General features: G+C 39.7%; 1 protein-coding gene across 2 annotated transcripts in view; it reads left to right on the forward strand.

Annotated features, from left to right (window-relative positions):
- The first annotated feature begins 500 nt into the window (after positions 1-500).
- LOC145984156 (membrane-associated tyrosine- and threonine-specific cdc2-inhibitory kinase-like) overlaps positions 501-23219 on the forward strand; it is a 107391-nt gene continuing 84672 nt past the window's right edge. For both annotated transcript variants that reach the window (XM_083117635.1, XM_083117636.1), the window contains exon 1: positions 501-824. In XM_083117635.1, coding sequence (XP_082973761.1) covers positions 762-824 — 63 coding nt within the window. In that variant the 5' untranslated portion in view covers positions 501-761. The remainder of the gene's footprint in view (positions 825-23219) is intronic.

The following is a 23219-nucleotide window of genomic DNA, read 5'->3' on the forward strand; positions in this document are numbered from 1 at the left end:
AGCCTCGCAACTTTGGAAGTCTCGTTTCTGCCTTAAACTGGACGCAGAGAAACGCGAGAACTTGCAGGGGTGTAGTTTTTAATATTGTTGTAAAAAAAATTGAGTGGAAATGTCCATTCAAAGGTTCAGGAGAATGTAATATTCGGAAACTTATGACTTCCTAGATAATCTTAAATGTTTGATGAACACATTTTTGTTATCGATTTACACGAGAAACTCTTACCTTCGTTGAAAATAACGTTTGAAGTTTGAATAGCGATGTAAAGCTTAGGCGAACCAGATGACGAACGCAATATTTTATGGACACAACAGGAACATTTTTCCCGTCCCGAATGTCGGGATTTATAAAATTCCCGGTCCCGACCCAAAAAATTCTGTCCCGCACACCCCTATTTCATAAAGATTTTTAGGTGTGATTTGGTACCTTTTTTCCAACTCGATCTGGTAACACTGGCAAGCACATATCAGGTGTCTGCAACACTTGCTTGAATTACCGCGAAAAAGAGGCCAGTGTGCAAGTGTACAAGAAAGAAGAAAGCAAAAATGTGTACATTTAATTTTGAAGCATTTCTGAATTTTTCAATATTCATAAACACGAACATGCCAAGTTCAAGTACAGATAGGAAATAGAAATGCTGCACATTAGCATTCGCGGAGAAATGTTTCCAATACATTTTACGAAATTGTGTCTTCCTTTTGTTCGCCGGTGCTCCAAACTACAGTGTCATATTTGGGATTAAAGAATTATCACGAAAATTACAATGTCACTATCTGAATTTACAAACGATAAACCATTGTTGTTAGATGAATTTCCTAGAAAGAAGGTTAGTATAAAATGTAATTCTTTCTAGTCAATCTTTTCTTATAACTCGAAATGAAAACAATGCAGTTGCGAATGAATGGAGCTCGTGTGTTTGTTTTTCAAAACGTAGCGGATTGCTTTCTCTCTTTTTTTTTCTTCTTTTTTATCTGTTGTGTGTGGCTAACGAAAGGGTGAAAGTGCATTGATATACGTAAATGCCACAAGCACAGTATTGTAAGTAGTACGAGTACTTGAACCCTACAAATGTAATAACATAATCGTGGTATATGACAACATTCATTAGGATTGTCTTTTTCTGAAGATCCCATATTGCTCATACATGGAAAGTTTTCAATAGTGTTTGGATTTATTTCTGTTATCCTTACACGTATTTATAAAATTTAGTTCATGCTCTGTTCATAGTAGACATATTGAGGCCCAAGTTCCGATTGTTTGATTCTGAATTGATCTTGATGAACATGTATTTCTTACAGGGTTTGATTTCTAGGTAAAAGTTAAAAGTGCAGGTAAATTTCTCGTATCGGACAAACGGATTTCTTCAAATTTACAGGAGAAATTACTTACCGAATGCAGTTTCTTTAGACTTGTGGAAGTTCGGGGAAGTGTTTTCTCTCATCGTTCCTTGAATTTTGCCGGTAAATCATCTATTTTTCGATATAAATGTGTGACCGATGCACGAAAGCTCTTGCATCCATTTACTTCCAGGTGGGTGTAGCCTGTGTCCGATGACGTAATCCCGGTCAGTGTTTCCAAACACGTGTTTTTGTAACTGAAGAAGGTACGTTTCCGCAAATGGTTCATGGGGCTATGTGTCAATGGTTCATGGGGCTATGTGTCAATGGTTCGTGGGGCTATGCGAGAATGGTGTGTGGGGCTATGCATATTTATTTCGAAACCAATTTTTCACTACTGTAACCTACCTAACCTAACCTTACCGGAAATGGTTCGTGGGGCTATGCGTCAATGGTTTGTGGGGCTACGTAGGTATTTTTGGGTGCAGTGGGATGGAAACACTGCATGCCGAGTACGGTAGTGAAACTGTGACCGCCATTTTGCGTGTTACCGAAGGCAAAAAGAAACGAAGAAAACTTACTCGATATGTTGCAAATAGAGCTTATTTCTGTGAAATAAGTGAAATGCCACTTTCAGCAATGTTTCTCAATGCAGAATACGTAAGTACGAATATTCAAATTAAATGAACTAGCAAATTTCAGCCGTTTGTCCGATACAAGAAATTTACCATTATTAAAATTTCAGTATCCGCCAAACGTCTGAAATTCCTTTTTCTTCTTTTTCACATTGGTACTTGCGTATTCTGCATTCCTAAGGATTCTTGAAGGTGCCATTTCGTTGGTTTTTTTCACGCAAATAATCTCAATTTTCGACATATCAAGTAATTGTAACTTTTCCCTTGCGTTACACGCAATATGGAGGAGAAATCTGGACTAGGGTTGTCCATGATCAGTGGTTATGTAGTGTTGCAACCTTCATCGAAAAATACCTACTTTCGTGTTACTTATTTTGTATTTTTTTCCAGGTTTGAAAACCCCACAAACCATGCATGGATAGCCCCATGAACCATGCACGTAGTCCCACAAACCATTTATAAATAGCCCCACGAACTATGCATGGCAAGGTTAGGTTAGGCAAACATAGTAAAAATTGTGATCTTCAAAATTGTCATGTTCTTGGAAAACAACGGTTTGGTTGGAAACGCTGACTGGGGGTTACATTATCGAACGCATGTAGTGGAAGGACATAGAGGCAACAGCTTTCATACATTGGAGAAACATTAATCTTCAAAAATACATGATTTACCGGCGAAATAAATTAACCAATGGGAAAAAAACACTTCCACGACCTTTCAAAAGTGTACAGAAAGTCAGTTCGGTAAGTACTTTCTCCTGTAAAATTGAAGAAATATGTTTTGCGAATACAAAAATTTTACTTTTCATTTTTACACAAACTACTTACGGAAATGAGTTTCTGCAAGCTTTCCAACATTCGTCGAGGTATTTTCTATTACTGCTTTACTATACCGGAGACACCTATCAATAATTTATTTTGCAATTTTTTACATTATGTAATTTTCTGCATTGCGGAACATTTCTTTAGGTGAAACAATGAATTTCTAATGAAAATAATGTCTATTTCTTACATTAACGAGTACTTACTGTTGTTCCTTATTTCCACACACAATATGGCGATAGCTTACCCGTTCATCGCACGTTGTGCCAGTGTTTTATCGATTTGGAGTGTCCATGCAGTGCTGCAACCTTGTTCACCAAAAAATACCTAACCTTAAAAAGAAAAAAATTAAAAACATTTCACGAAATTTTTTCACCAAAAAAGTTGCAGTTTTGACATAAAGAGTAATTATTAAACCATTGACATTAGCCCCACAAAACATCCATGGGTAGCCCCAAAAACCATTGACGTAAGCCCAAAAATTCACGATAGCCCCACGAACCATCACGGGGACGAGGTATGCCTACTAGGTTAGGTTAGGCCTGTTAGGTTTGTTAGGTTAGGTTCCATTAGCACTTCTTTTGTTCAATTTAGCATATACGGACAACATCGGTTTTTCTCGATGAAAGAAAATACTTGGAATTCTTTTAATTTTAACCTTCCACTTCTTTCTTCAAGATACCGTGTTGAATTATAAATACCACGGCATCTTCCACACTCGGCAACAACTTCACGACGCATCCTCGACACGTCATCTTGTAGCGATAACATGGCGTGGTTTGAAACACGGACTACGGGGTTTACGCATTGTGCTCTCATGCAGAAAGCAAATGGCGACAGCAGCAATAGCGTGTCGGAAATAGATTTTCGTAGAAAACCACATACTAACTAACTAACTCTCTAGCCTTCTTAAACCCGAAGGTTCATGGCTGCAGCAACACAGGCCTTCCATCTTTCCCTATCTTGAGCAAGATCTATATACTCTTTTCCATCCCTACCGATTTCCCTTAGGTCCATCTCAACGTTGTCCCTCCAGCTTCGTCTTGGTCTTCCTACAGGTCTCTTACCATCAGGTTTCCCAACAAGAATCCTGTAAACTCCTCTTTCCTCTCCCATTCGTGCCACATGGCCTGCCCACCTAAGTCTTCTTGATTTAATTATTCTAATAATATCTGGACATGAATACAAATTATGTAGTTCTAAATTATGTAACCTTCTCCACTCACCTGTCTCCTCATCCCTTTTAGGTCCAAATATTTTCCTAAGGATCTTATTTTCAAAAACTCTCAATTTATGTTCCTCTTTCAATGTAAAGGGACCAAGTTTCACATCCATATAATACTACAGGCAAAATTACGGTTTTGTATATTTTAACTTTTAGTTTCTTAGATATTAAACGAGAAGACAAAAGTTTATGAAGAGAGAAGTAACATGCATTTCCTGAATTAAGCCTGCTTTTTATTTCCTCTTTAATATAATTTTCATTTGTTAATCTGACTACCATGCTAAAGGTCCCGGGTTCGATCCCCGGCCGGTTCAAATCCAGGAACTTTTCTAACGATGGAAGCGGCCCCTGCGCCCACCCAGCGTCGAATAACATGGGTACCTGGGGGAAACCCTGTGGGGTAAAGGCAGTCAGGGGCGTGATGCTGATCACATCACCCCCACTCATGACCAGATCAAGAAAGTGTGGGGCGTTACCCCCACACCCCCTATACGCCTTCATGGCGTGGTGCTAAGCACAGGAGAATGTGCTTAGCACATTTTACCTTTTTACCTTTACTCCTAAGTATTTGAATTTGGAAACTGGTTCAAACGAGTTGTTATCAATAATTAGATTTTGATTATTACCTAACACTTGGTTTCGGCCTGTAAGCATATATTTAGTTTTCTCTTTGTTAACTTCCAAACCTATCTCTTTAGCAGTTTTGAAAAATATTTTAGCATTATTCTTAATTGTATTCACATCATCCCCCAGTAAGTCTACATCATCTGCATATGCTAACAACTGAGTCACACCATTTAATTTTAGTCCTTCTTTAGTTTCTTTTACCTTCCTAACAGCATATTCTAAGGCAAAATTAAAGAGCAATGGAGATAATGCATCTCCTTGTTTTAACCCATCATGAATTGTAAATTTGTCAAACATATTAATACCCACACGAATTTTACTTTCTGTTTCACTGGTGCATATTTTTATCATACTAACAAGCTTGTTAGGTATTCCAAACTCTACTAATATATTATATAATTTATCTCTTTTGACCGAATCATATGCTTTTTTGAAATCAATGAATAACTGATGGACATTTTGATTATATTCCCACTTTTTTCAAGTGTCTGTCTGATGTGAAAAATTTGATCTGTAGTTGATCTGTTACGTTTAAATCCACATTGATAATCACCTATAATTTCATTAGCATATGGGGTTAGTCTTGTTAAAATAATGTTAGATAATATTTTATATGTTGTTGAGAGTAGAGAAATTCCACGGTAATTATTGCAGTTCATTTTATCACCTTTTTTAAACACAGGAACAATTATGGATTCTTTCCACTGTTGAGGGATTTCTTCTTTATTCCATATTAAACAAATTAATTTATGAATTTGACATATTAATGAATTTCCACCATATTTAATTAACTCAGCTGGTATTAAATCAATGCCAGGTGCTTTGTTATTCTTTAGCCTTTTAATAGCATCTTTAACTTCAGTCAAGTTAGGTTCTGGAACTAAAGGTTCTGCTGTGTGTATTTCATTCACTTCTGATTTATCTCCTACATTGACATTTAAAAGGTCATTAAAGTAGTTCTTCCATCTATTTAGAATATCGCTTGGGTCAGCTAGAAAATCACCGGTTTTATCTTTTATCAAGTTTACTTTAGGTTGCCACCCCTTTCTAAACTCATTGACACCTTTATATAAATCTCTGATATTTTTATTTTTGCTGTTTGTTTCAATTTCGTTAATTTTGCTTTTCAAGTAATCTCTTTTTTTACTTCTAAACGTGCGGTTAACTTCTCGCTTTATTCTATTATAATTGTTTAGATTTGTATCACGAGAGTTATTTAACCACCTAAGTCTAGCCTGATTTCTTATTTCTATTAGATTATGACATTCATTATCAAACCATGGCTTACTTTTTCTTGGTTTATGGTATCCTATAGTTTCTTTAGCTGCTGATTCTATTGCATTACGTATGTGCTCCCAATTCTTATTTACGTCTGTTTCATTTATATTTTCATCATCATTTAAATCCTTCAAAATATCAAATCTATTTGACAGTTTAATTTGGTAATCTTTCTTAATTCTTTCATAGTAAACTTTCCTGTATCAAATTTTAGAACTTTTAGATTTTGTTGCTTATGATTTATCACTGATAGTCTTTCTCTTAATTTAGCAATTACTAAATAATGGTCACTGGCACAGTCAGCACCTCTATGTGTACGAATGTCAATTATACTAGTATGTCTTCTCTTATCAATGAGAATATGATCTATCTGATTATGAGTTTTACCATCTGGAGAAGACCAGGTATATTTATGTATATCTTTATGTTTAAAAGTGGTACTTTTCACAATTAAATTCTTTGAGGTTGCAAAAGTAATCAATCTTATACCATTATCATTACTTAATTCATGAAGACTTTCTTTACCAATCGTGGGTTTAAATGTGTCTTCTTTGCCAATCTGTGCATTACAGTCACCTAACAGAATTTTCATATCATACTGAGAAAATTTATCAAAGACCTCTTCTAACTCTGTATAAAAATCATCTTTAGTATTATCATCTTTATCTTCCGTTGGTGCATGTATGTTTATTAAAATAATTTTACACCACCTACCCTGTAAAACTGCATATGATATCCTATCATTAATAAATTCTACTGTTTTAAGAGCCGAGATAATTCTATTATTTATAAAAAAGCCTGTTCCAAAATTATGATTTTCAGTACCACCATAGAAAAAAGTATAATTTTTAGTTTTACAATTCCCTTCTCCTGGCCACCTAACTTCCTGGACAGCTACTACATCTAATTTATATTTAACTATCTCATTAACTGTACACTGAAATGCCCCAGGCCGGTAAAGGCTCAGAACATTCCAGGTGCCTAATTTAATATCCTTATTCCTAATGTAGATCTTATCCTTAGTCCAGGGACCTCCCAAAGTAGTCCCCACCCGGAGATCCGAACGGGGGACTATTTTACCTCCGGAATATTTTACCTTGGGAACATCCATGGCCTTATATTGCTGATTCTTGACATGGCTTTTTATAGTGCATAGTTGTCAGCTCTACGCCTAACCCCCAATATGAATGGAGGAACTACTACACAAGACAAACACAAACACATTAGACAGCACAATTACTACACAAGATGAACACAAACACATTAGACAGCACAACTACTACACAAGACACACACAAACACATCACAACTATAACACAATATAAACACAAACACACCACAACTACTACACAATATAAACACAAACAAACTACACACCACAACTACTACACAAAACAAACACAAACAAATTAGACAACACAACTACTACGCAAGACAAAACAAACATACTAGACTGCACAACTACTACACAAACATACTAGACAGCATAACTACAACACAAGACACATACATACACACCACCGATACTACACAAGACAAACAGAAACACATTAGACAGCATAACTACTACACAAGATAAATACAAACACACTAGACGGCACAACTACTACACAAGACAATCCCAACCACACTAGACAGAAGTGGAAAATGAAACCCTGTAGGAAACGAGAAGATACAGCCTATGACTGTACCTATAAAACTTTTACTTGTGTTCGCCTGTTTTACGTTCACGCCACTCAATTGGCCGCTCAGTAAGCACAAGTTCAATCTCTTGGTATGGTGTTTATTTACAAGTTTTTGGCTATGGACAAAATCAACCACCATTAGGCGGGTTATCAGGTTTACGATTTCGAACACGCGTGGCACGAGAGCGTGACGTCACTTCCGGCCCAGCACGATTTATTATTTTCAAGATCTGATGCCTCGGCGACGAAACACAAGGGTCTTCCTCTCCGCACAACAGTTTTGCCACCTTGTGTTCTGACGTCAGATGAGGCTAAGAAAACTAAACATAGCTATAGTGGAACCACGAGCAAAACAACCTGTGCAGACCCTCGACTCCTGTGCACCGTACTCCCGCGAGTAGGGGAGGTGGAGAGTGGACCATGCTTCCTTATGGCCCGAGGTGGAGGGAAGAAGGGAAAGCTGTGCGGGAACTTTTCGTCTCAAGGTTTTTTTCCTTGTGGTCGATCTATAGCCCAACCCGACAACATAGGCATCTAACCTAAAATTAAAAATCTTTCTCCGTGACGTCAGAACACAAGGATACATTCGCATTAAAATGGATCAAAACTACATTCCTGAACTTCAAAAACCCTATAGAAAGTGATTTTCGTAAGTACTTTCCCCTGTAAATTTGAAGAAATCAGTCTCCGGTATAGTAAAGTGTTACCTATTTTCTTTCATCGTGGAATATATTTGACCGGGAAATCATGTATTTTTCAAGAGATATAACTCACCGATGTACAATTGCAATTGCTTTCGCTATGAGAACTGCATGCTGTGTACGTTTGATTACGTAGGCCCCTGTCAGTGTTTCCATCTCCTTTTTTTCACTATGCTTGCATAACCGAACCTAACATAACCTTATCGGAAATGGTTCGTGGGGCTATCCGTGAATGGTTTGTGGGGCTATCGTTCAGCTATCCATCCATAATGTAAAATTTTCACATGTGAGTGAACACGATAGTAGGTATTTTTCGGTGAAGAAGGTTTGAAACACTGCATACCCAGAACGTGAGTCAAAATGTGCCCACCATAGCGTGTGTTATGGAAGCGAAGTAACGAATCAAAGAAATCACTCTGTATGTGAAAAATTGTCTTTGTTTTTGTGTAAAAAGCATAACAGCACCTTGAACTATGTTCCGCAATACACAATTAGTAAGTACGAACCATGCAAAACACAAAATATCCGATTTTAATGTGTCTCCGATATACCGAACTTTTACTGATTTCTATTTGTCTCTTATAGTGTGGTTTGATCTAAATACGTTTTAAATGTGTTGCTGTTTTTTTCCCTCTGCAACTATTTTCAACAGGTGGTGAGAATAGCATGTAGGACTATTTTCACCAGGTTCTGAGAACATAATACAGGGTGATTCTAAAGGTATAGTACAAACGAAAACCACAGATACCTCCCATGAAATAGAGACGAAAGTTCCCCTTCCACTTTGCCCAGAGATGCCTCCGTGAGGAGCTAGACAACGCCGAAAACGTGTGAAAATGAACTTCACACCTCTGTACAGCCAGTACCAGTGAAGATAGAAAGGCGGAACAAACGAAGTCAAAAGGAACACCAAAGTCGCCCATCCGAAAAACACTAGGCGGCAGCTGCGCAATGCATGCGCATGGGGTTCCACAAAGGAAATAGGAGTGTCCCGCAAGACAAGTGAAGGGAAAGTGTAGCGATCGACAACGGTAGGGACAAAAGAAGCATGAAGTAACAATTGCTCAGCGGGAAACAAACACATGCAGTGCGTGGGGAGTCCCCAAACACAGTGGGGAGACACCGCAGCAAGAACAAAGCACGGTTCAACAAAAGAGAAAGAGGACCGGACGGGGAATAGTACCTGTCAAGGAGACAACAAATGCGGGACGAGGGATTCCCCGTAGCAGCACCGAGGGGATGTCACACAGAGGTCGTGCGCCAGCAGGACAAACACAGCAACTACGGGCACAGGAGGTTTATTGCCACGCAAAGGTGCACTTACAGATAGGAATAGTACGTAGTCGTACCCCGGACTGACGTTGTTACAAAAGTTGCTCAAATTGACGACCACCACATTCAATGCTGGCATTGCAGCGTCACAGGGAATTCTGGCAAACCCTATCAAAAATCCCTGGCATGGTACACACCTCGGCCGATGCTGCAAGTATCCGCGCTACCAATGTTTCCTTGTCAGGCACCGGGGTCTCGTAGACTAGTGTTTTCACATGGCCCTACAAGAAGAAATCCATTGGTGTGAGGTCAGGCGAACGGCCGGGCCAGGGGACGGGGCCCTCTATGCCGATCCAGCACTGTGGGTAGGTACGGTGCAAAAGGGTTCGCACTGTGCCATTAAAATGTGCAGGCGCTCCATCCAATTGAAACCACATACGATGTCGCACGTTGAGGGGTACATTTTCTAGCAGCTCTGGAAGGACTGATGCAAGAAAGGTGCAATAGAGGCAGCCATTTAAACGTGGTAGCAGCAGGTATGGACCGATAATCTGTTCATCAATGATACCTGCCCAGATATTCACTGCAAACTGGGTCTGATGGTGCACCTCGACTGCTGCATGTGGATTTTCATAATCCCACACATGGCTGTTTTGGCAATTGAAGATGCCCTCACGGGTGAATGTTGCCTCGTCCGTGAAAAGCACATGGCGCAAAAAACGGGGATCGTCGGTACAAAACTGCAACAGTCGTTGACAGAATTCCACACGTCGTGGGTAATCTCCAGCCTGCAATGCGTGGACTCGCTATGGATGATAGGGATACAGCAGATCTTCATGAAGGACATGCCACACTGTCGACTGTGATACTCCCACTGCACGTGCAATGCTACGGGTGCTAGTGGACGGTGTGTCGTCCACGCGAGCAAGTACGTCCTCCTCGACCGCCGCGGTGCGCACATGTCTTGGGTGACCAACATGATGGCCTGCACGTAACACACCCGATTCACCAAGGGTACGGTGCACATTCGAAAACAACTTGCTGTCGGGTTGTCGCCTCTCCGGATACTGTCGGCGATAAAGGCGTGCAGCTGCTCGGCCATTGCCATCTGCAAGGCCGTAGACAAAATGCATGTCCCTCAGTTCTACAAATGTGTAGCGTTCCATGGTATGGTGAGGATAGTGCCAATTATGGAATACTGTACTGCAGTGCACAGGTGGCACACACACACACACTGGTCACAACGGCTTCGAAACAACATACTCAATTGTCGTACGTCAAGCACACCACCACCGCACCGGCTCTTTCACTGACATGCTCCCTGACGCTGCACTTCCAATCAGCCCGCACGGCGCTGTGGTACAATCAGCTGACGTTCCTGAGCCACCCGTGCCTGTGCTCTTCACTACCTGACCACTGCCGTCAGGTGGGGCCATGAACTCTGGGGCCTTGTCATCGTGGAACACATGTAGCGTCCTTCATTCTTGCCCCATTCACCCACAACACGTACTTCGTCCGTCTTGTTCGAGCCGACGGGGAGCACTAACTACGATCGTGTGGTGTTTGTGTACACCAATGTGGGGTAACCCAGCAGTTGAACAGACGTGCATACCCCCACGTAGCTTCATTACACGATTGTCCCACGCAGTTTATCTGTCCAGCCTTGCTCGGCCCGGTCTCACACCCACGCGGCAGTGTGCAGCTGCGGTGGTGTGAGGCCATGCTTGGTTTCGGAGCGGAAGGCTGCGGCCGAGGAGGGACTCGAGTTGTTCGGCTGGGGTTGCGCTCGGAAGCAAGCAGCTGCGTCAGGTCTGGGAACGGTGGACCTGGTGATCGGGATGGAAACATTCCGACCTCGTCCATTAGTGTCGTCCACCGTACGGAGTGGTGGGGTCTGTACGACACTCCAGCAGCCTTTCGCCCGCTCCCACCCAGCGATGTGCCTCCGGCTTCATTTCTAAGAGGCTGATTGGGCCCCATCACGACGTTTGTTACAATGTCAGTATGGGGTACGTGGTCCTATCTGTACGTGCACCTTTCATAAGCAATAACCTGCTGTGCCCGTAGTTGCTGTGTTTGTCCTGCTGGCGCACGACCTCAGTGTGACATCCCCTCGGTGCTGCTACGGGGAATCCCTCGTCCCGCATTTGTTGTCTCCTTGGCAGGTAAAATTCCCGTCCGGTCCTCTTTCTCGTTTGTTGCACCGTGCTTTGTTCTTGCTGCGGTGTCTCCCCACTGTGTTTTGGGGACTCCCGTTGCGCTGCACCGCCAGTGCCGCCATTTCTGCCCCGAACCATGTACGCGTCTGTTGCCTGTCGAGTGTCACGGACCACTTTGCTTCCATTCTCGGTGTGTTTTTACATCCTACGTCGTCCTCCCGTGGTTCTGCAACCCCGCACTACTTTTCTCGACTGCACTGCTTCAGTCATGGTGTTTGTTTCCCGCTGTGCAATTGTTACTTCATGCTTCATAGCTTCTTTTCTCCCTACCGTTGTCGATCGCTACCCTTTCCCTTCACTTGTCTTGCGGGACACTCCTATTTCCTTTGTGGAACCCCATGCGCATGCGTTGCGCAGCTGCCGCCTAGTGTTTTTCGGATGGGCGACTTTGGTGTTACTTTTGACTTCGTTTGTTCCGCCTTTCTATCTTCACTGGTACTGGCTGTACAGAGGTGTGAAGTTCATTTTCACACGTTTTCGGCGTTGTCTAGCTCCTCACGGAGGCATCTCTCGGCAAAGTGGAAGGGGAACTTTCGTTTCTATTTCATGGGAGGTATCTGTGGTTTTCGTTTGTACTATACCTTTAGAATCACCCTGTATGTGTCTAATGTCAGGAGCAAGAGTGATGGTAAAAATTTACTATAGTTCAAACACCTATAATTTCTTCATTTCGTCAATTTTTGAGATTCATACTTACCTATCTGCTTCGCAGAACATTCCTTACCATGTAATGACGTTTTTTTGATCAAAGTAATTGCAATTTTTCCAATTAAGAGTACTTCTTTCTTGTAGCCTTTTTGCTTGCCTTATACACAATATGGCGCATACATCATCCTACATAATCGCGCGTCGTGCTAGTCTTTTGTTGATTTTCATTCATTATGCAGTGTTTCAACCTTCAGAACTCAAGAAATACTCGATCTGATGTAATTTTTTTAAAAAAACTTTTTCGCATTTTTTTTACGAAGGAAACCATGCGTGAATGGTTTTTGGAGCTATCCGTCCTGGAATCGGTGGGAAATTTAAAGTAAAAAATTATTTTCGTTTGAAATTTTTGAGTCCAAATTTCCCACTGATTCCGGGCTCCGCCCCAGGGGTAATTGACCTACCACCCTGCCTCCGCTCCACTCTGGCTACTCTGCTTTCTCTATAGAATCCCTGTTAAGGGCATCTTAGAAATTGGCTGGAGTCACCTGCCCCCAAATGGCCCAAACTTTTAAATTTGAAGAAATCCGTTTCCAGGATATGGAAAACGTACCTGAATTTCACCACGCATCCACGACACGTCGTATTAGGCATATACCCACAGCCCATTCCTTCTAACAAGTAGCTTACATTCACTGCCACATTTTCGACATTCCTTCCCTTTCTTCACGATCCCGTATTCAATTAAATTAAAAAATCCACTTTATCTTCCACACCCAGTACGAATTTCACCTTTCGTTGCAAACACACACAGTTCGAAACACTGGATACCCAATGAACATGAACAAAACGCAATCACGACGTGTGATGATGTACGAAGGTGTACACGCCAAAGGCTATTCTCTGTTGGAGCATGAATTTTCAACAAAGAACATGAATTTCCGCTATGATACATTCCCACATCACACAAAACACCTTCCTGATGTTAGACAATGCTACAGGAACTTATTACGGTAAGTAGTTTCTTCTGTAAAAATGAAGAAATCTGTTTGAACTATAGTAAATTAGTACCAAAGTGATTACCTGAATCATGCCATAACATTATATTTGATCTTAATTTATTACATTCATTGGCAGTGTTGCTGAACTTACCACTAAGAAGTTATTTAAAATTAAAAGGGTTTGTGACTACCACTTTCAGTAAGAGTCTATATTAGATGCTTTTCCTAAGGAATACGTGTCATATATCATTGGAAAGCTTATTGTATAAGGAATTAGAAAACGTCAGTCCTGATAGGAAAAGCAACATGTAAGAGGAAATCGAGGAAAACCGTTGTTGTCCGGATGTGCAGAATTGAACGTACGGAGGGAATTTTTCGATGAATAGAGTGCTAATGGAACATAACCTAACCTCGTAGGCATACCTCGTCCCCGTGAATGGTTTGTAGGGCTATCGTGAATGGTTCGTGGGGCTACCTGTGCATGGTTTTTGGGACTATCATGACAACAATCAGTTTTCCTCGCACCATGTCAAACACTTGTCTCTAGTCCCGAAAGTAATTGCCAAGCGCTTCCTGTTCCAGAAGCCACCCAAACAGACATGCCATTCTCATAATAAACACGCACAACGAACACAAAAACCCAATCGCCACCCCGAACGCAAACGAGCGAAGCACACGCATTCACAACATGGACACAAACACGAGCCTGCAGTGTTGTTAACCCCCCTGAAGACCAGAAATTACATGATTAGGTGTTGGGCAGTATGTTCAGAATTAATTTTAATGCTAATAAACCTTAACCTGACCTGCCTAACCTAACAATACAATCATTTAGGAACATGATACCTCTTCATATTTATGTCCCGTGACATATTAGCAGCACAGGTCCATATCAGAACACCTTGTAAAAACACCTGGTGAAGGTGGTCGCTCTGTTTTTTAATCACTGATTTAATTCACTTTATCAAATAATGTAGGCCTACATAAGTAATTTGAAGATATGAGAATCACTTTTGGTGAACATACATTAATCTTGTATTCATTCATTGGTGTTTTTTAGGCTCTAAAAGATACTCTTAACCCAGGATTGGTCATGCTCGCTGTAGTCACATCACACCCTTGCTTTTCAGTCATATTTCACCGTATTTTATTTTTTTAAATTTATTTTTTGTACTTGTAATGTACTTCATTACATTTTTGTTTCAAAAAAGTTTTATTTGTTTTCAAACGGCGTAGTATACATCGTCAAAGCCAACATGTCTCAGCATTAACAAAAAATGCATGTTCCTCTGAGGTAGTTCCATCTGATTTCCAGAAATTTGATATGTTATAAAATCATTGCAACACTTTTCGAATGTTTATATTAATGTGACAAGAACTTATAGGTACGAACACTTACTAGAAACAGGATATACCTATTGACTAAATAATGCACAAATGTAAATAAAAATATATATATAATGTAATCGGTTGTGTGAGCTCTGCGCTCTCTGACAACACTATTTCCACAACAATGGTCTCTCTAATAATGCAGTTTGTCATTTCTTAAAAGTGTGATCAGGTTGCTCGTGAAACTCTAAAAGTCAGTCAGAGAGCACCACGGGCCAATATTTTTAATACTGTTAAAATGGCACTTCATTAAAATTTAAAGTGAGCGTGGTGCTCACCCGCGACCAATCACGGGTTAACATTTTGAAAATCAATCAAGGGAACAAAATATATGTGCTGATAGGGTGAAGCTCACATGAAGGGAAAATGTAACTTGATTTAAAATTTAATAATTTCTGTAGACAAAAATAGTGAAACTTTTGTGTAGAATAATTAGAGTTCGAAGAGTTCGGGAGTTGGGCTTTTTTCACAAAAGTGTCTCAAATCAATGAAAATACAGGAGTTGGCAGTACTTTTTCTGATCCATGGTTTTTGTTTATCTCCCTACTGTAAAATAGACACTAATTTCTAAATATAAAATACAATTTACAATATGAAATTCGTAGCTAGACATAAACTGTTTTCAAGAAAGCTGTCTTTTTTGAATGGGCGGTTCTTTCCGAGTGTTATCTTCTTATTTTGGTAGGCTTATTAAATATATCTATCAGTGGAGTAGCATGAGCATTTCAGATGGGAACGCCAAGTCCGAAGGAAGGGTTATTCCTTTTTTTTGCTTAAGAGTTTACTTATGGAATTAGCCGACATATGTATTGTCTTTTTAAAATCACAATCTCATTGTGTTTATTACATGAAGTCAGCCGGGTTCCGATAAAACATAATCCATGCTTGTTTTATCTAGAAAATAAGATTCCTCAGTGTACAACAAATGCTTGGAGCACTGGTGTTTTGTACCATTTTTAATTAGTTTGCTCAAGTCAGAAACACTGTACACCATTTGGAGTATTTTCCTCTGCACGTATAACATGTGTAGCAAAACAGTATATTTTATAATCAAGGAAACCTTTCGGCATGATGCAAGTAATTAAAAAAAACCTGCCTGAATCACAAGGACCTCTAGAACAACAGTAGACTTCATTGTTGTGGATGATACAACTATTGATTGATTTGGTTTATTTTACTTCGCTTTGTACCACTTTTGACTAATCGCAAATATGAATATGAGTGATGATATTGATGAAGTTGATGAAGCGACATTCACAAAGAACAAACATGCGTAGGCCAGGATTCAAACCGGAAACCTCTGGCATCTTAGCGCGCTGTGCAAACACTCTGTACAATCGTACACTCTACTGACGTAACAGTACCTATTAGAAATTCAGAGTTTCAGACCACTGTTTATTGCATCTTGAGAATAATTTTGTCAAGAGATCATACAATGTTAAGAGTTGAAATGAATGCTAAACATTTCCACTGGCACAATATTAGGCAGTAAGATACTAACGAAAAAATATTTTTTTAAATAAATAGTTTTGCGGGTTAGGTGGTAGAGCAGCCACAGGCTGAACTTCTACCACGAGGACTTGATCAACTTGTTTGACAAAAATGGTTTTGTTCTTTTAGTTTTTAATGCACTTCACTGTTCTTGCTATAAATTACACAATGCAGTGGTCATTAAAGATACGTCAGTCAATATTGCGTATTGTAGCATCACACAGCATGAGCAGAGGCATGAGGTATGTCTATGGGCACGAGCACGAAAAACCGGGTAGGAATTCTACTTCTGTCATCTGCATCGGAAGGCAGGAAAGGTCACATGGTCCCTAGAACCAATCAGGTGCTCCGTACGCCAGCGTATGGAGAGAGCATTTTACCCGTGCTGTAGAGATCCAAGCCACAACCTTTCCCTCCTCTCTGCCTCCAAGCAGGTATGGTCCTGTACCATACCTAGCTGGCATCCGGCAAGCAGAGACATTAGAGAAATGCTACAACGAGAGCTGTTAGTGGAGCGTTAGTCACGTTTTACTTTATATTTACGCATTTTTAAAATTTTAAATCGGGGAACGCCGGGCGTATGGGCATACTAGGATGCTACGCTACTGATATCTATGTAATATAAACAGATTCACATAACTAGAGTAGTTTTGTATGTGTTTTTAATAGAACCTAATAGTATGATATGATTTTCAATGTTTGAATTTTGTTATATGAACATGTACATGAAGCAAAAAAGAAAATACTGCTCTACCATTTGAAAAACTAGTATCAAATCTCTTTACATTAAATTTTGTGTTCAGTAAAATATATATTTTGTGTTCTGGCTTTCCAGTACAACATGTATAATTTGGTTAAATGGGGGCTAAACCTAGTGACGGAGCAACTAGTGATGTATTTTGGCTGCTTGTTGTAGTGGTTCTCAACCTTTGTGAGACCACAGCCCAGTAAATGTATTTCTTACATGTCGATGCCCTGATCCCAACAATTTCACTCATAAATACATTTCTGATCTTTAAAGTTTATATGAAAATTAATATGCAACCTTAATTAATATTAATATATCAAGTATGGCATAATCAAAGTTCAAAGATATGTGGACTGGACCCAAAGTTTGAAATGATATCCAAAGTACTTTGCCTCCACAGAGAATTCAACCTCAGACCTCTTCTTATTACAAGGCAACAGCATTACTTTATTCCACTCCAGGGCGTCATTCATGATTATAAAAGGAACCTTCTATCAAAAAGCCGGCCTTTTTCCACGAACAGCACTTGCAATTTGTTCTCTTGTGATTTACAGGCTAAATTAGATCTTAATCTCTGTTGAAGTAACTAAAAATCTTGTTAAGTATAGAGAACATTCAGAACAAAGCAACACGTGACAGTGGAGGGTGTCACATTGAAGAGACAAGGGCCTCTTCAGGCTAAGCAAACATCCAGCATGCATGCACAAACAAGACTAAGGTTACATGATGCGTGCCAATGAAGGAGCTTTCAGACTTAAGTCACAGATGACAAGTGACACAGTCTCCTTCAGTATAAAGCAAAACATTCACCGTGCATGCAAGAATAAGAGACCGAAGTGGCACAATGCACGCCACTGAGAAAACAGTATAGTCCAAGCAACATGCAAGTGACATGTTTACCTTGTTGTGCTTCAGTTCAAAAGGTTGAATGGATTACTGAGGGTCTGCTTCCGAGCAGGCGCGTGCCCAGGATTTTCGTAAGGGGGGGGTTATGAATCCAATACATTTTCCAGTTCACAGGTCAAATTTCTTGTAATAAATTAGATAATTAATATACTTGGATTTTACCCCAATGAACGCAATCAATGTATTTGCTATGGATGCTTCATGTTTTTATTGCATCATATAAAAGCACCTGCTTGAATATTTCCAAATTATTATTTTATATTTAATTGCTCAAATATAATTTTTAAACAAAAAATATGTACACTCAACATTGTAACAACATTAAAGAGATTAAGACTACTTGATGTCTTAAAGACAGTAATAAATAAGGTACCAGAGTTCAACAATTTAAATTCTGAAATTTAGGCATCCAGGTATCTGTGCGAGTTCTGACAATATGTCATCACAAGTAACTTTTATATCCCGGTGAATGTTCAGAGCAGCTAACCCATTTAATCTTTCTTCGCAAATGGTATTTCGAAGATAGGTCTTCAACGTCTCAAAGTTGAGAATGATTTATCATTTGATGTTGTTGTTACCGGGATTGTACATAATATGTGCAAACGTGTGTTTACCCAGGGAAATATTACTTCACTGCATATATCAATTGCTTCAAGAGCATTTACTGGACGTGTTTGCATTGCTGCAAGATGACGATACCACAGTTTCATTTCAGTGTTAGCGTCGTCGCCTTGTAATCAAGGTGTTCCAGGTTCAATACCCACCCGGTGGAGGCTAATAGTGGTTCGGATCTCACTTTAAACTTTAGGCCCAGTCCCTATTAGCCTTACTGTGCATAAAGTGGATTTAAAACATCAATTCAATCAACATTGTACTTGTTGTGGAGATGGATTTGCTAAATATTGTGTACATTTTTGGCATTGTATTATTATATTATTGGTCAAAACATTTGTTTGACAGTCGATAAACAAATACGAACCCCTTCAGTAATTAACATTTTCTACTACAGTGTCATTAATGTGTCATATTCATTTTCATATTAGGTCTATGAAGAGGAATTGTGTATAATGTTAACGTTATGGAACTGCGAAACCAACTGTTGAAGGGGCCACTCCCCCCTTCCCCTCCGAAGCCCAGTACCGCACCACAGGATCTGTCACTGAGCCCGACAAAATCTTGCCAGACAGTGCTCGAAATAGAAATTCGTAGCCGAAAAGGGAGGGGATATTTGATCGATTTTGGAAATACGATGGGGTACATCCTTGTATGGATCAACATGGAGACAATACAGTAGGTGGAGGATGCTCAATATGAAAATTATTCTAATTGGGGGTATGATTTGTGAAACTTTCTTAACTGGAGGCAGCATCACCTACTTCGACAACTGATGCCAGAAAAGATGCTTTCAGAAAATGAATTTATTACTGCACACGTATATTACTTATTGTATTTGTTGCGTTTGTATAAGAGAAATATTCAGAAGATTTGTAAGGAATATTTACAGTTAATAGGATACCTATCTAGTCTATCCCGTGTCGTAATACAAATTTTATCCCTTTCCTACAAAATAATAAAACTGATTTTATAATGTGGTTGCATACATATACACTGTATAGTAGCACCAAGCTTTCTGGGACCTCGGAAAATACGTGAACCACAGGCTTCCCCGTGGCTTTAACTAGCGACACTAGTGCCACTGCTCCGACGCCAGGGTTTCAAATGCCTTGGTGGATCTATAAGATAGGTAATATCGTTTTTGGAGGGTTCGTGAACAAAACAAAAAGTAAATGTTTGTAAAGTCCATTTTATATTCAGATACGTTAATCGGGACTGGACTTAAAGTTTAAATCGGGATACGTACCACTGTGCAATGCACCTTCACAGGGGATCAAACCCAGGACCTCTTTGATTACACCACCATCGGTGAGGCCCCTGAAATCATTGAGGGAACTTGTTCATCTTCATGTTCTCTCGCCCTGCGAAAGTTTATTGGTGATATAGGGTGACATCCTACACACGTCTTCCAGACATACACACGCGGGCACCCCCCTCCCCTGCACACACAAGATTGTATGCTTACAGCACATGCTGTGCCCTCCCAGAAAAACAATTCTAAATCCGTCTATGGATATATCTGCTATCAAATAATGAACGTCACTTACCTCGACAGTTCCTTGACATAATGTTGCAACAAGGTTTGCAATATCTTCTGTTATGCCTTCTTGTTGAATATCAAGAGTCTGAAAGTTCGCACGTTTCACTCTCGCAATTCGGATGGAATTCCTCTGAACTTAAATCGACCTTTTCTGACGTTCTATTTGTGGAAGGTGAAGCTTCAACTTCCATTTTTTGTTTCTTTTGGAAATAATCTAATACGTATTTCTCCTCTTTTCTCTATCCATCTTTAGTTCCACGTCAAAAATCTATTACACACGCAGAAACGTAACACACAACACAACCACTTCAACTTGCTACCTTGCAGACTGCAACTCGCTACAACCCCAGAGAACACCAGGACTTGGGACAAAGATACCGGGCAGTCGAATGTCTGAAACATGCATCCAACTTGGTCCAGCTCAAATTACGTCACCAGTGTTGACAGCAACCAGTAGTGTCAGTAGTGTTGGCAACTGCTAAATTATTTACGCACAAATTCAAGTGAGATCTTTCACACATGTTACAAGAAAATTCAATAAACTGAAGGCTGGAAATTAGTTGAGAAAAAAATATCTAATTTGTAAAGAGCACAAGAGTAAAACGTATAATATTTTGGCATATTAATTGCTTTTATTTTGTTTATGAAACTGACTGGGCCAGTTGCGCTATATAACGCATCCCTCCCTCCCTCCCGGCATGCTATTGTACAAAACATCGCTTGCCTCCTTCATAAAACCATGCCTCGCTACTGCCTGCAACAATTATTATTATTATTATAATTATTGATATTTTGAAATAAATATGCATCCAGGTGCGAAATAAGATTTTGACTTACTTTGCCTACTAATTGTAGTGATTCAAATCTCACAGAACTTTGCTCTGCTGGCATAAATGGTATAAGAAGGGGAAAGAAAGAAAAGGGAAGTTAGCAGCACTGTCATAACAGGAAAGGGAGGGTCATTCTCCTAAGAGGGTCATCGTGGGTGGGAGGAGGGATTCCTTCAGTTCGCATTCCAAGGGTTGCGGCTCTTTTCTTGACCATACTGAGAAGGAAATTCTACTCCCTTTTCAGTGACTAAGGAATGAATGAATGCTTGTGCATTGCTGTAACTCAACTCCAATATTATCAAAAGTAATTGAAGAAGCAAATACATTTCTCATTGCCAAATGTAAACATTTTACAATATTGGCGATTTATGAAATAAAATGTATTTCTGCTTTGAATTTTTTTAAATGACGAAACCAATGGGGGGGGTTTTAACCCCCACCAACCCCCCCCTGGGCACGCCACTGCTTCCGAGTGACGCACGTCACTTGTTGTTTCGGTCTGAAAGTTCCCTGAGAAAATGGTACAGGCCAAGTGACAAGCAACACTTGCAGCTTATGTTGCTTCGGTTCGAAAGGTTGCATGTACTTCTAGAGGTTGGTTTCCAAGAGCCACATGTCGCTTCCATCTCAAAATTCACGTAATACGTATGCTTCTGCATAGCGTTGTGAACAATAAAGATTTTTAATTGTGCCAAAAGATCGAATATTTAAACTTTAATTGCAGATTCATGATTAGGAGCCCTAGATTATTGAGTATGCGAAATATGTACAACATTGGGGAAGTTTCCAGTATTGTAAAATCGCTCCCCAGATTTTAAAGGGAATTCCTATTTTTATTTTTCAACACAGACCATGGAATAAATAATAAGGGAGAATTCACACCGAAGACACATGAGACAAAATACACAAGAGTTTCACACCAAAGAGACAAGCTGCCCAGGCAAGTGACACTTGTTCCTTTGCCCAGTTTGCATGATCATACCAATATAATTGCATCAGTCACCCGAAAGAAACTTAACAAGATACATTGTTCTGTGTAAATCATGTAAAATTTGTGCAAGTTGTTGAAACTCGGGAGAGGCATGTTGTCCATGAGCAAATGTATAGATCGTATGCTGCCAGCCTCAATAAAGTGAAGACCTAAACACTAGAGAAATGGTTCTCAACCTTCATGAAACCATGTCCTGGTATATATATATATATATATATATATATATATATATATATTCATTCCCCAAATCCCAAGAATTTTCCTTGTAAATACCTTTCCAGTATTAAAATAATTTAGATATGAATTAACATGTAAACATGTACCCATGATAAATAAATAAGTAAATTCTGTCATAGTTGGGTTACGTATAGGATTGTTGATAAATATAAAAATATGTATGACGAAGCAGTAACGTTGTCTTCTTGTAATTAAGTGATCCCAGGTTCGATACCTGGTTGAGGTACATAGTGGCACGGATCCCACTTTAAACTTCAGGTCCAGTTCTGATTAGTCTATTTGTGCATAAAATGGGGTTATAAGAATGGAAACTCACAACTCAAATATGAAATAGGATTATATTAGTTGTCAACCCTTTTTTCAGCAGAACCGTTCACAGCTTAGTATAGTTGATACGAGGGCCCAGTACAGGGTCATGGCCCAACGGTTAAGAAACACTGTACTAGATTGCTTTCCATATTGACTGATCTATTTTAGACTAACGTGCCTCCATGTTCTGGCTTTTTCCAATAAAAGCTTTCACTTCATAAATGGCCTCTGTGCACTATGTTGAAGGCAAATTATACCCAAGAACTGCATCAAAAAATTGATAAAGCAAAAAGAATGTTGTTAAATCTTAAAACATTGTACATATCGATACTTTATTATATCAACACATTAGAGCTTGATACATGTTGTAAGGCCTCCGGTCTGGCTCTCTGAAAATAGCACATTGAGGTGACTCATTCTCTGTGCATACGCTGTGACACGTATCTTCCGGCATATCGCGTAGTCTCTTCGGTGTGAATTCACCCTAACAGCGTTGATAATTATCTTCCACCAACAAGATTGATTGTTTTGCTTTATTTTACTTCACTTTTTGTGCCACTTTTGGCTAATTTGCGAAGATGGGGATGAATGATGTGATGAAATTGATGAATAGACACTCAAAAACATCCATGCCCAGACCGGGATTTGAAACCAGGACCCCTGGCACTGTAGGGCAATGTGGTAACTAATCTGCCATAGGGGCCGGCCCCACCAACAAG

The sequence above is a fragment of the Lepisma saccharinum genome, chromosome 2, assembly GCF_977018435.1.
Source record: "Lepisma saccharinum chromosome 2, izLepSacc3.1, whole genome shotgun sequence".
Taxonomy (NCBI): Eukaryota; Metazoa; Arthropoda; class Insecta; order Zygentoma; family Lepismatidae; genus Lepisma; species Lepisma saccharinum.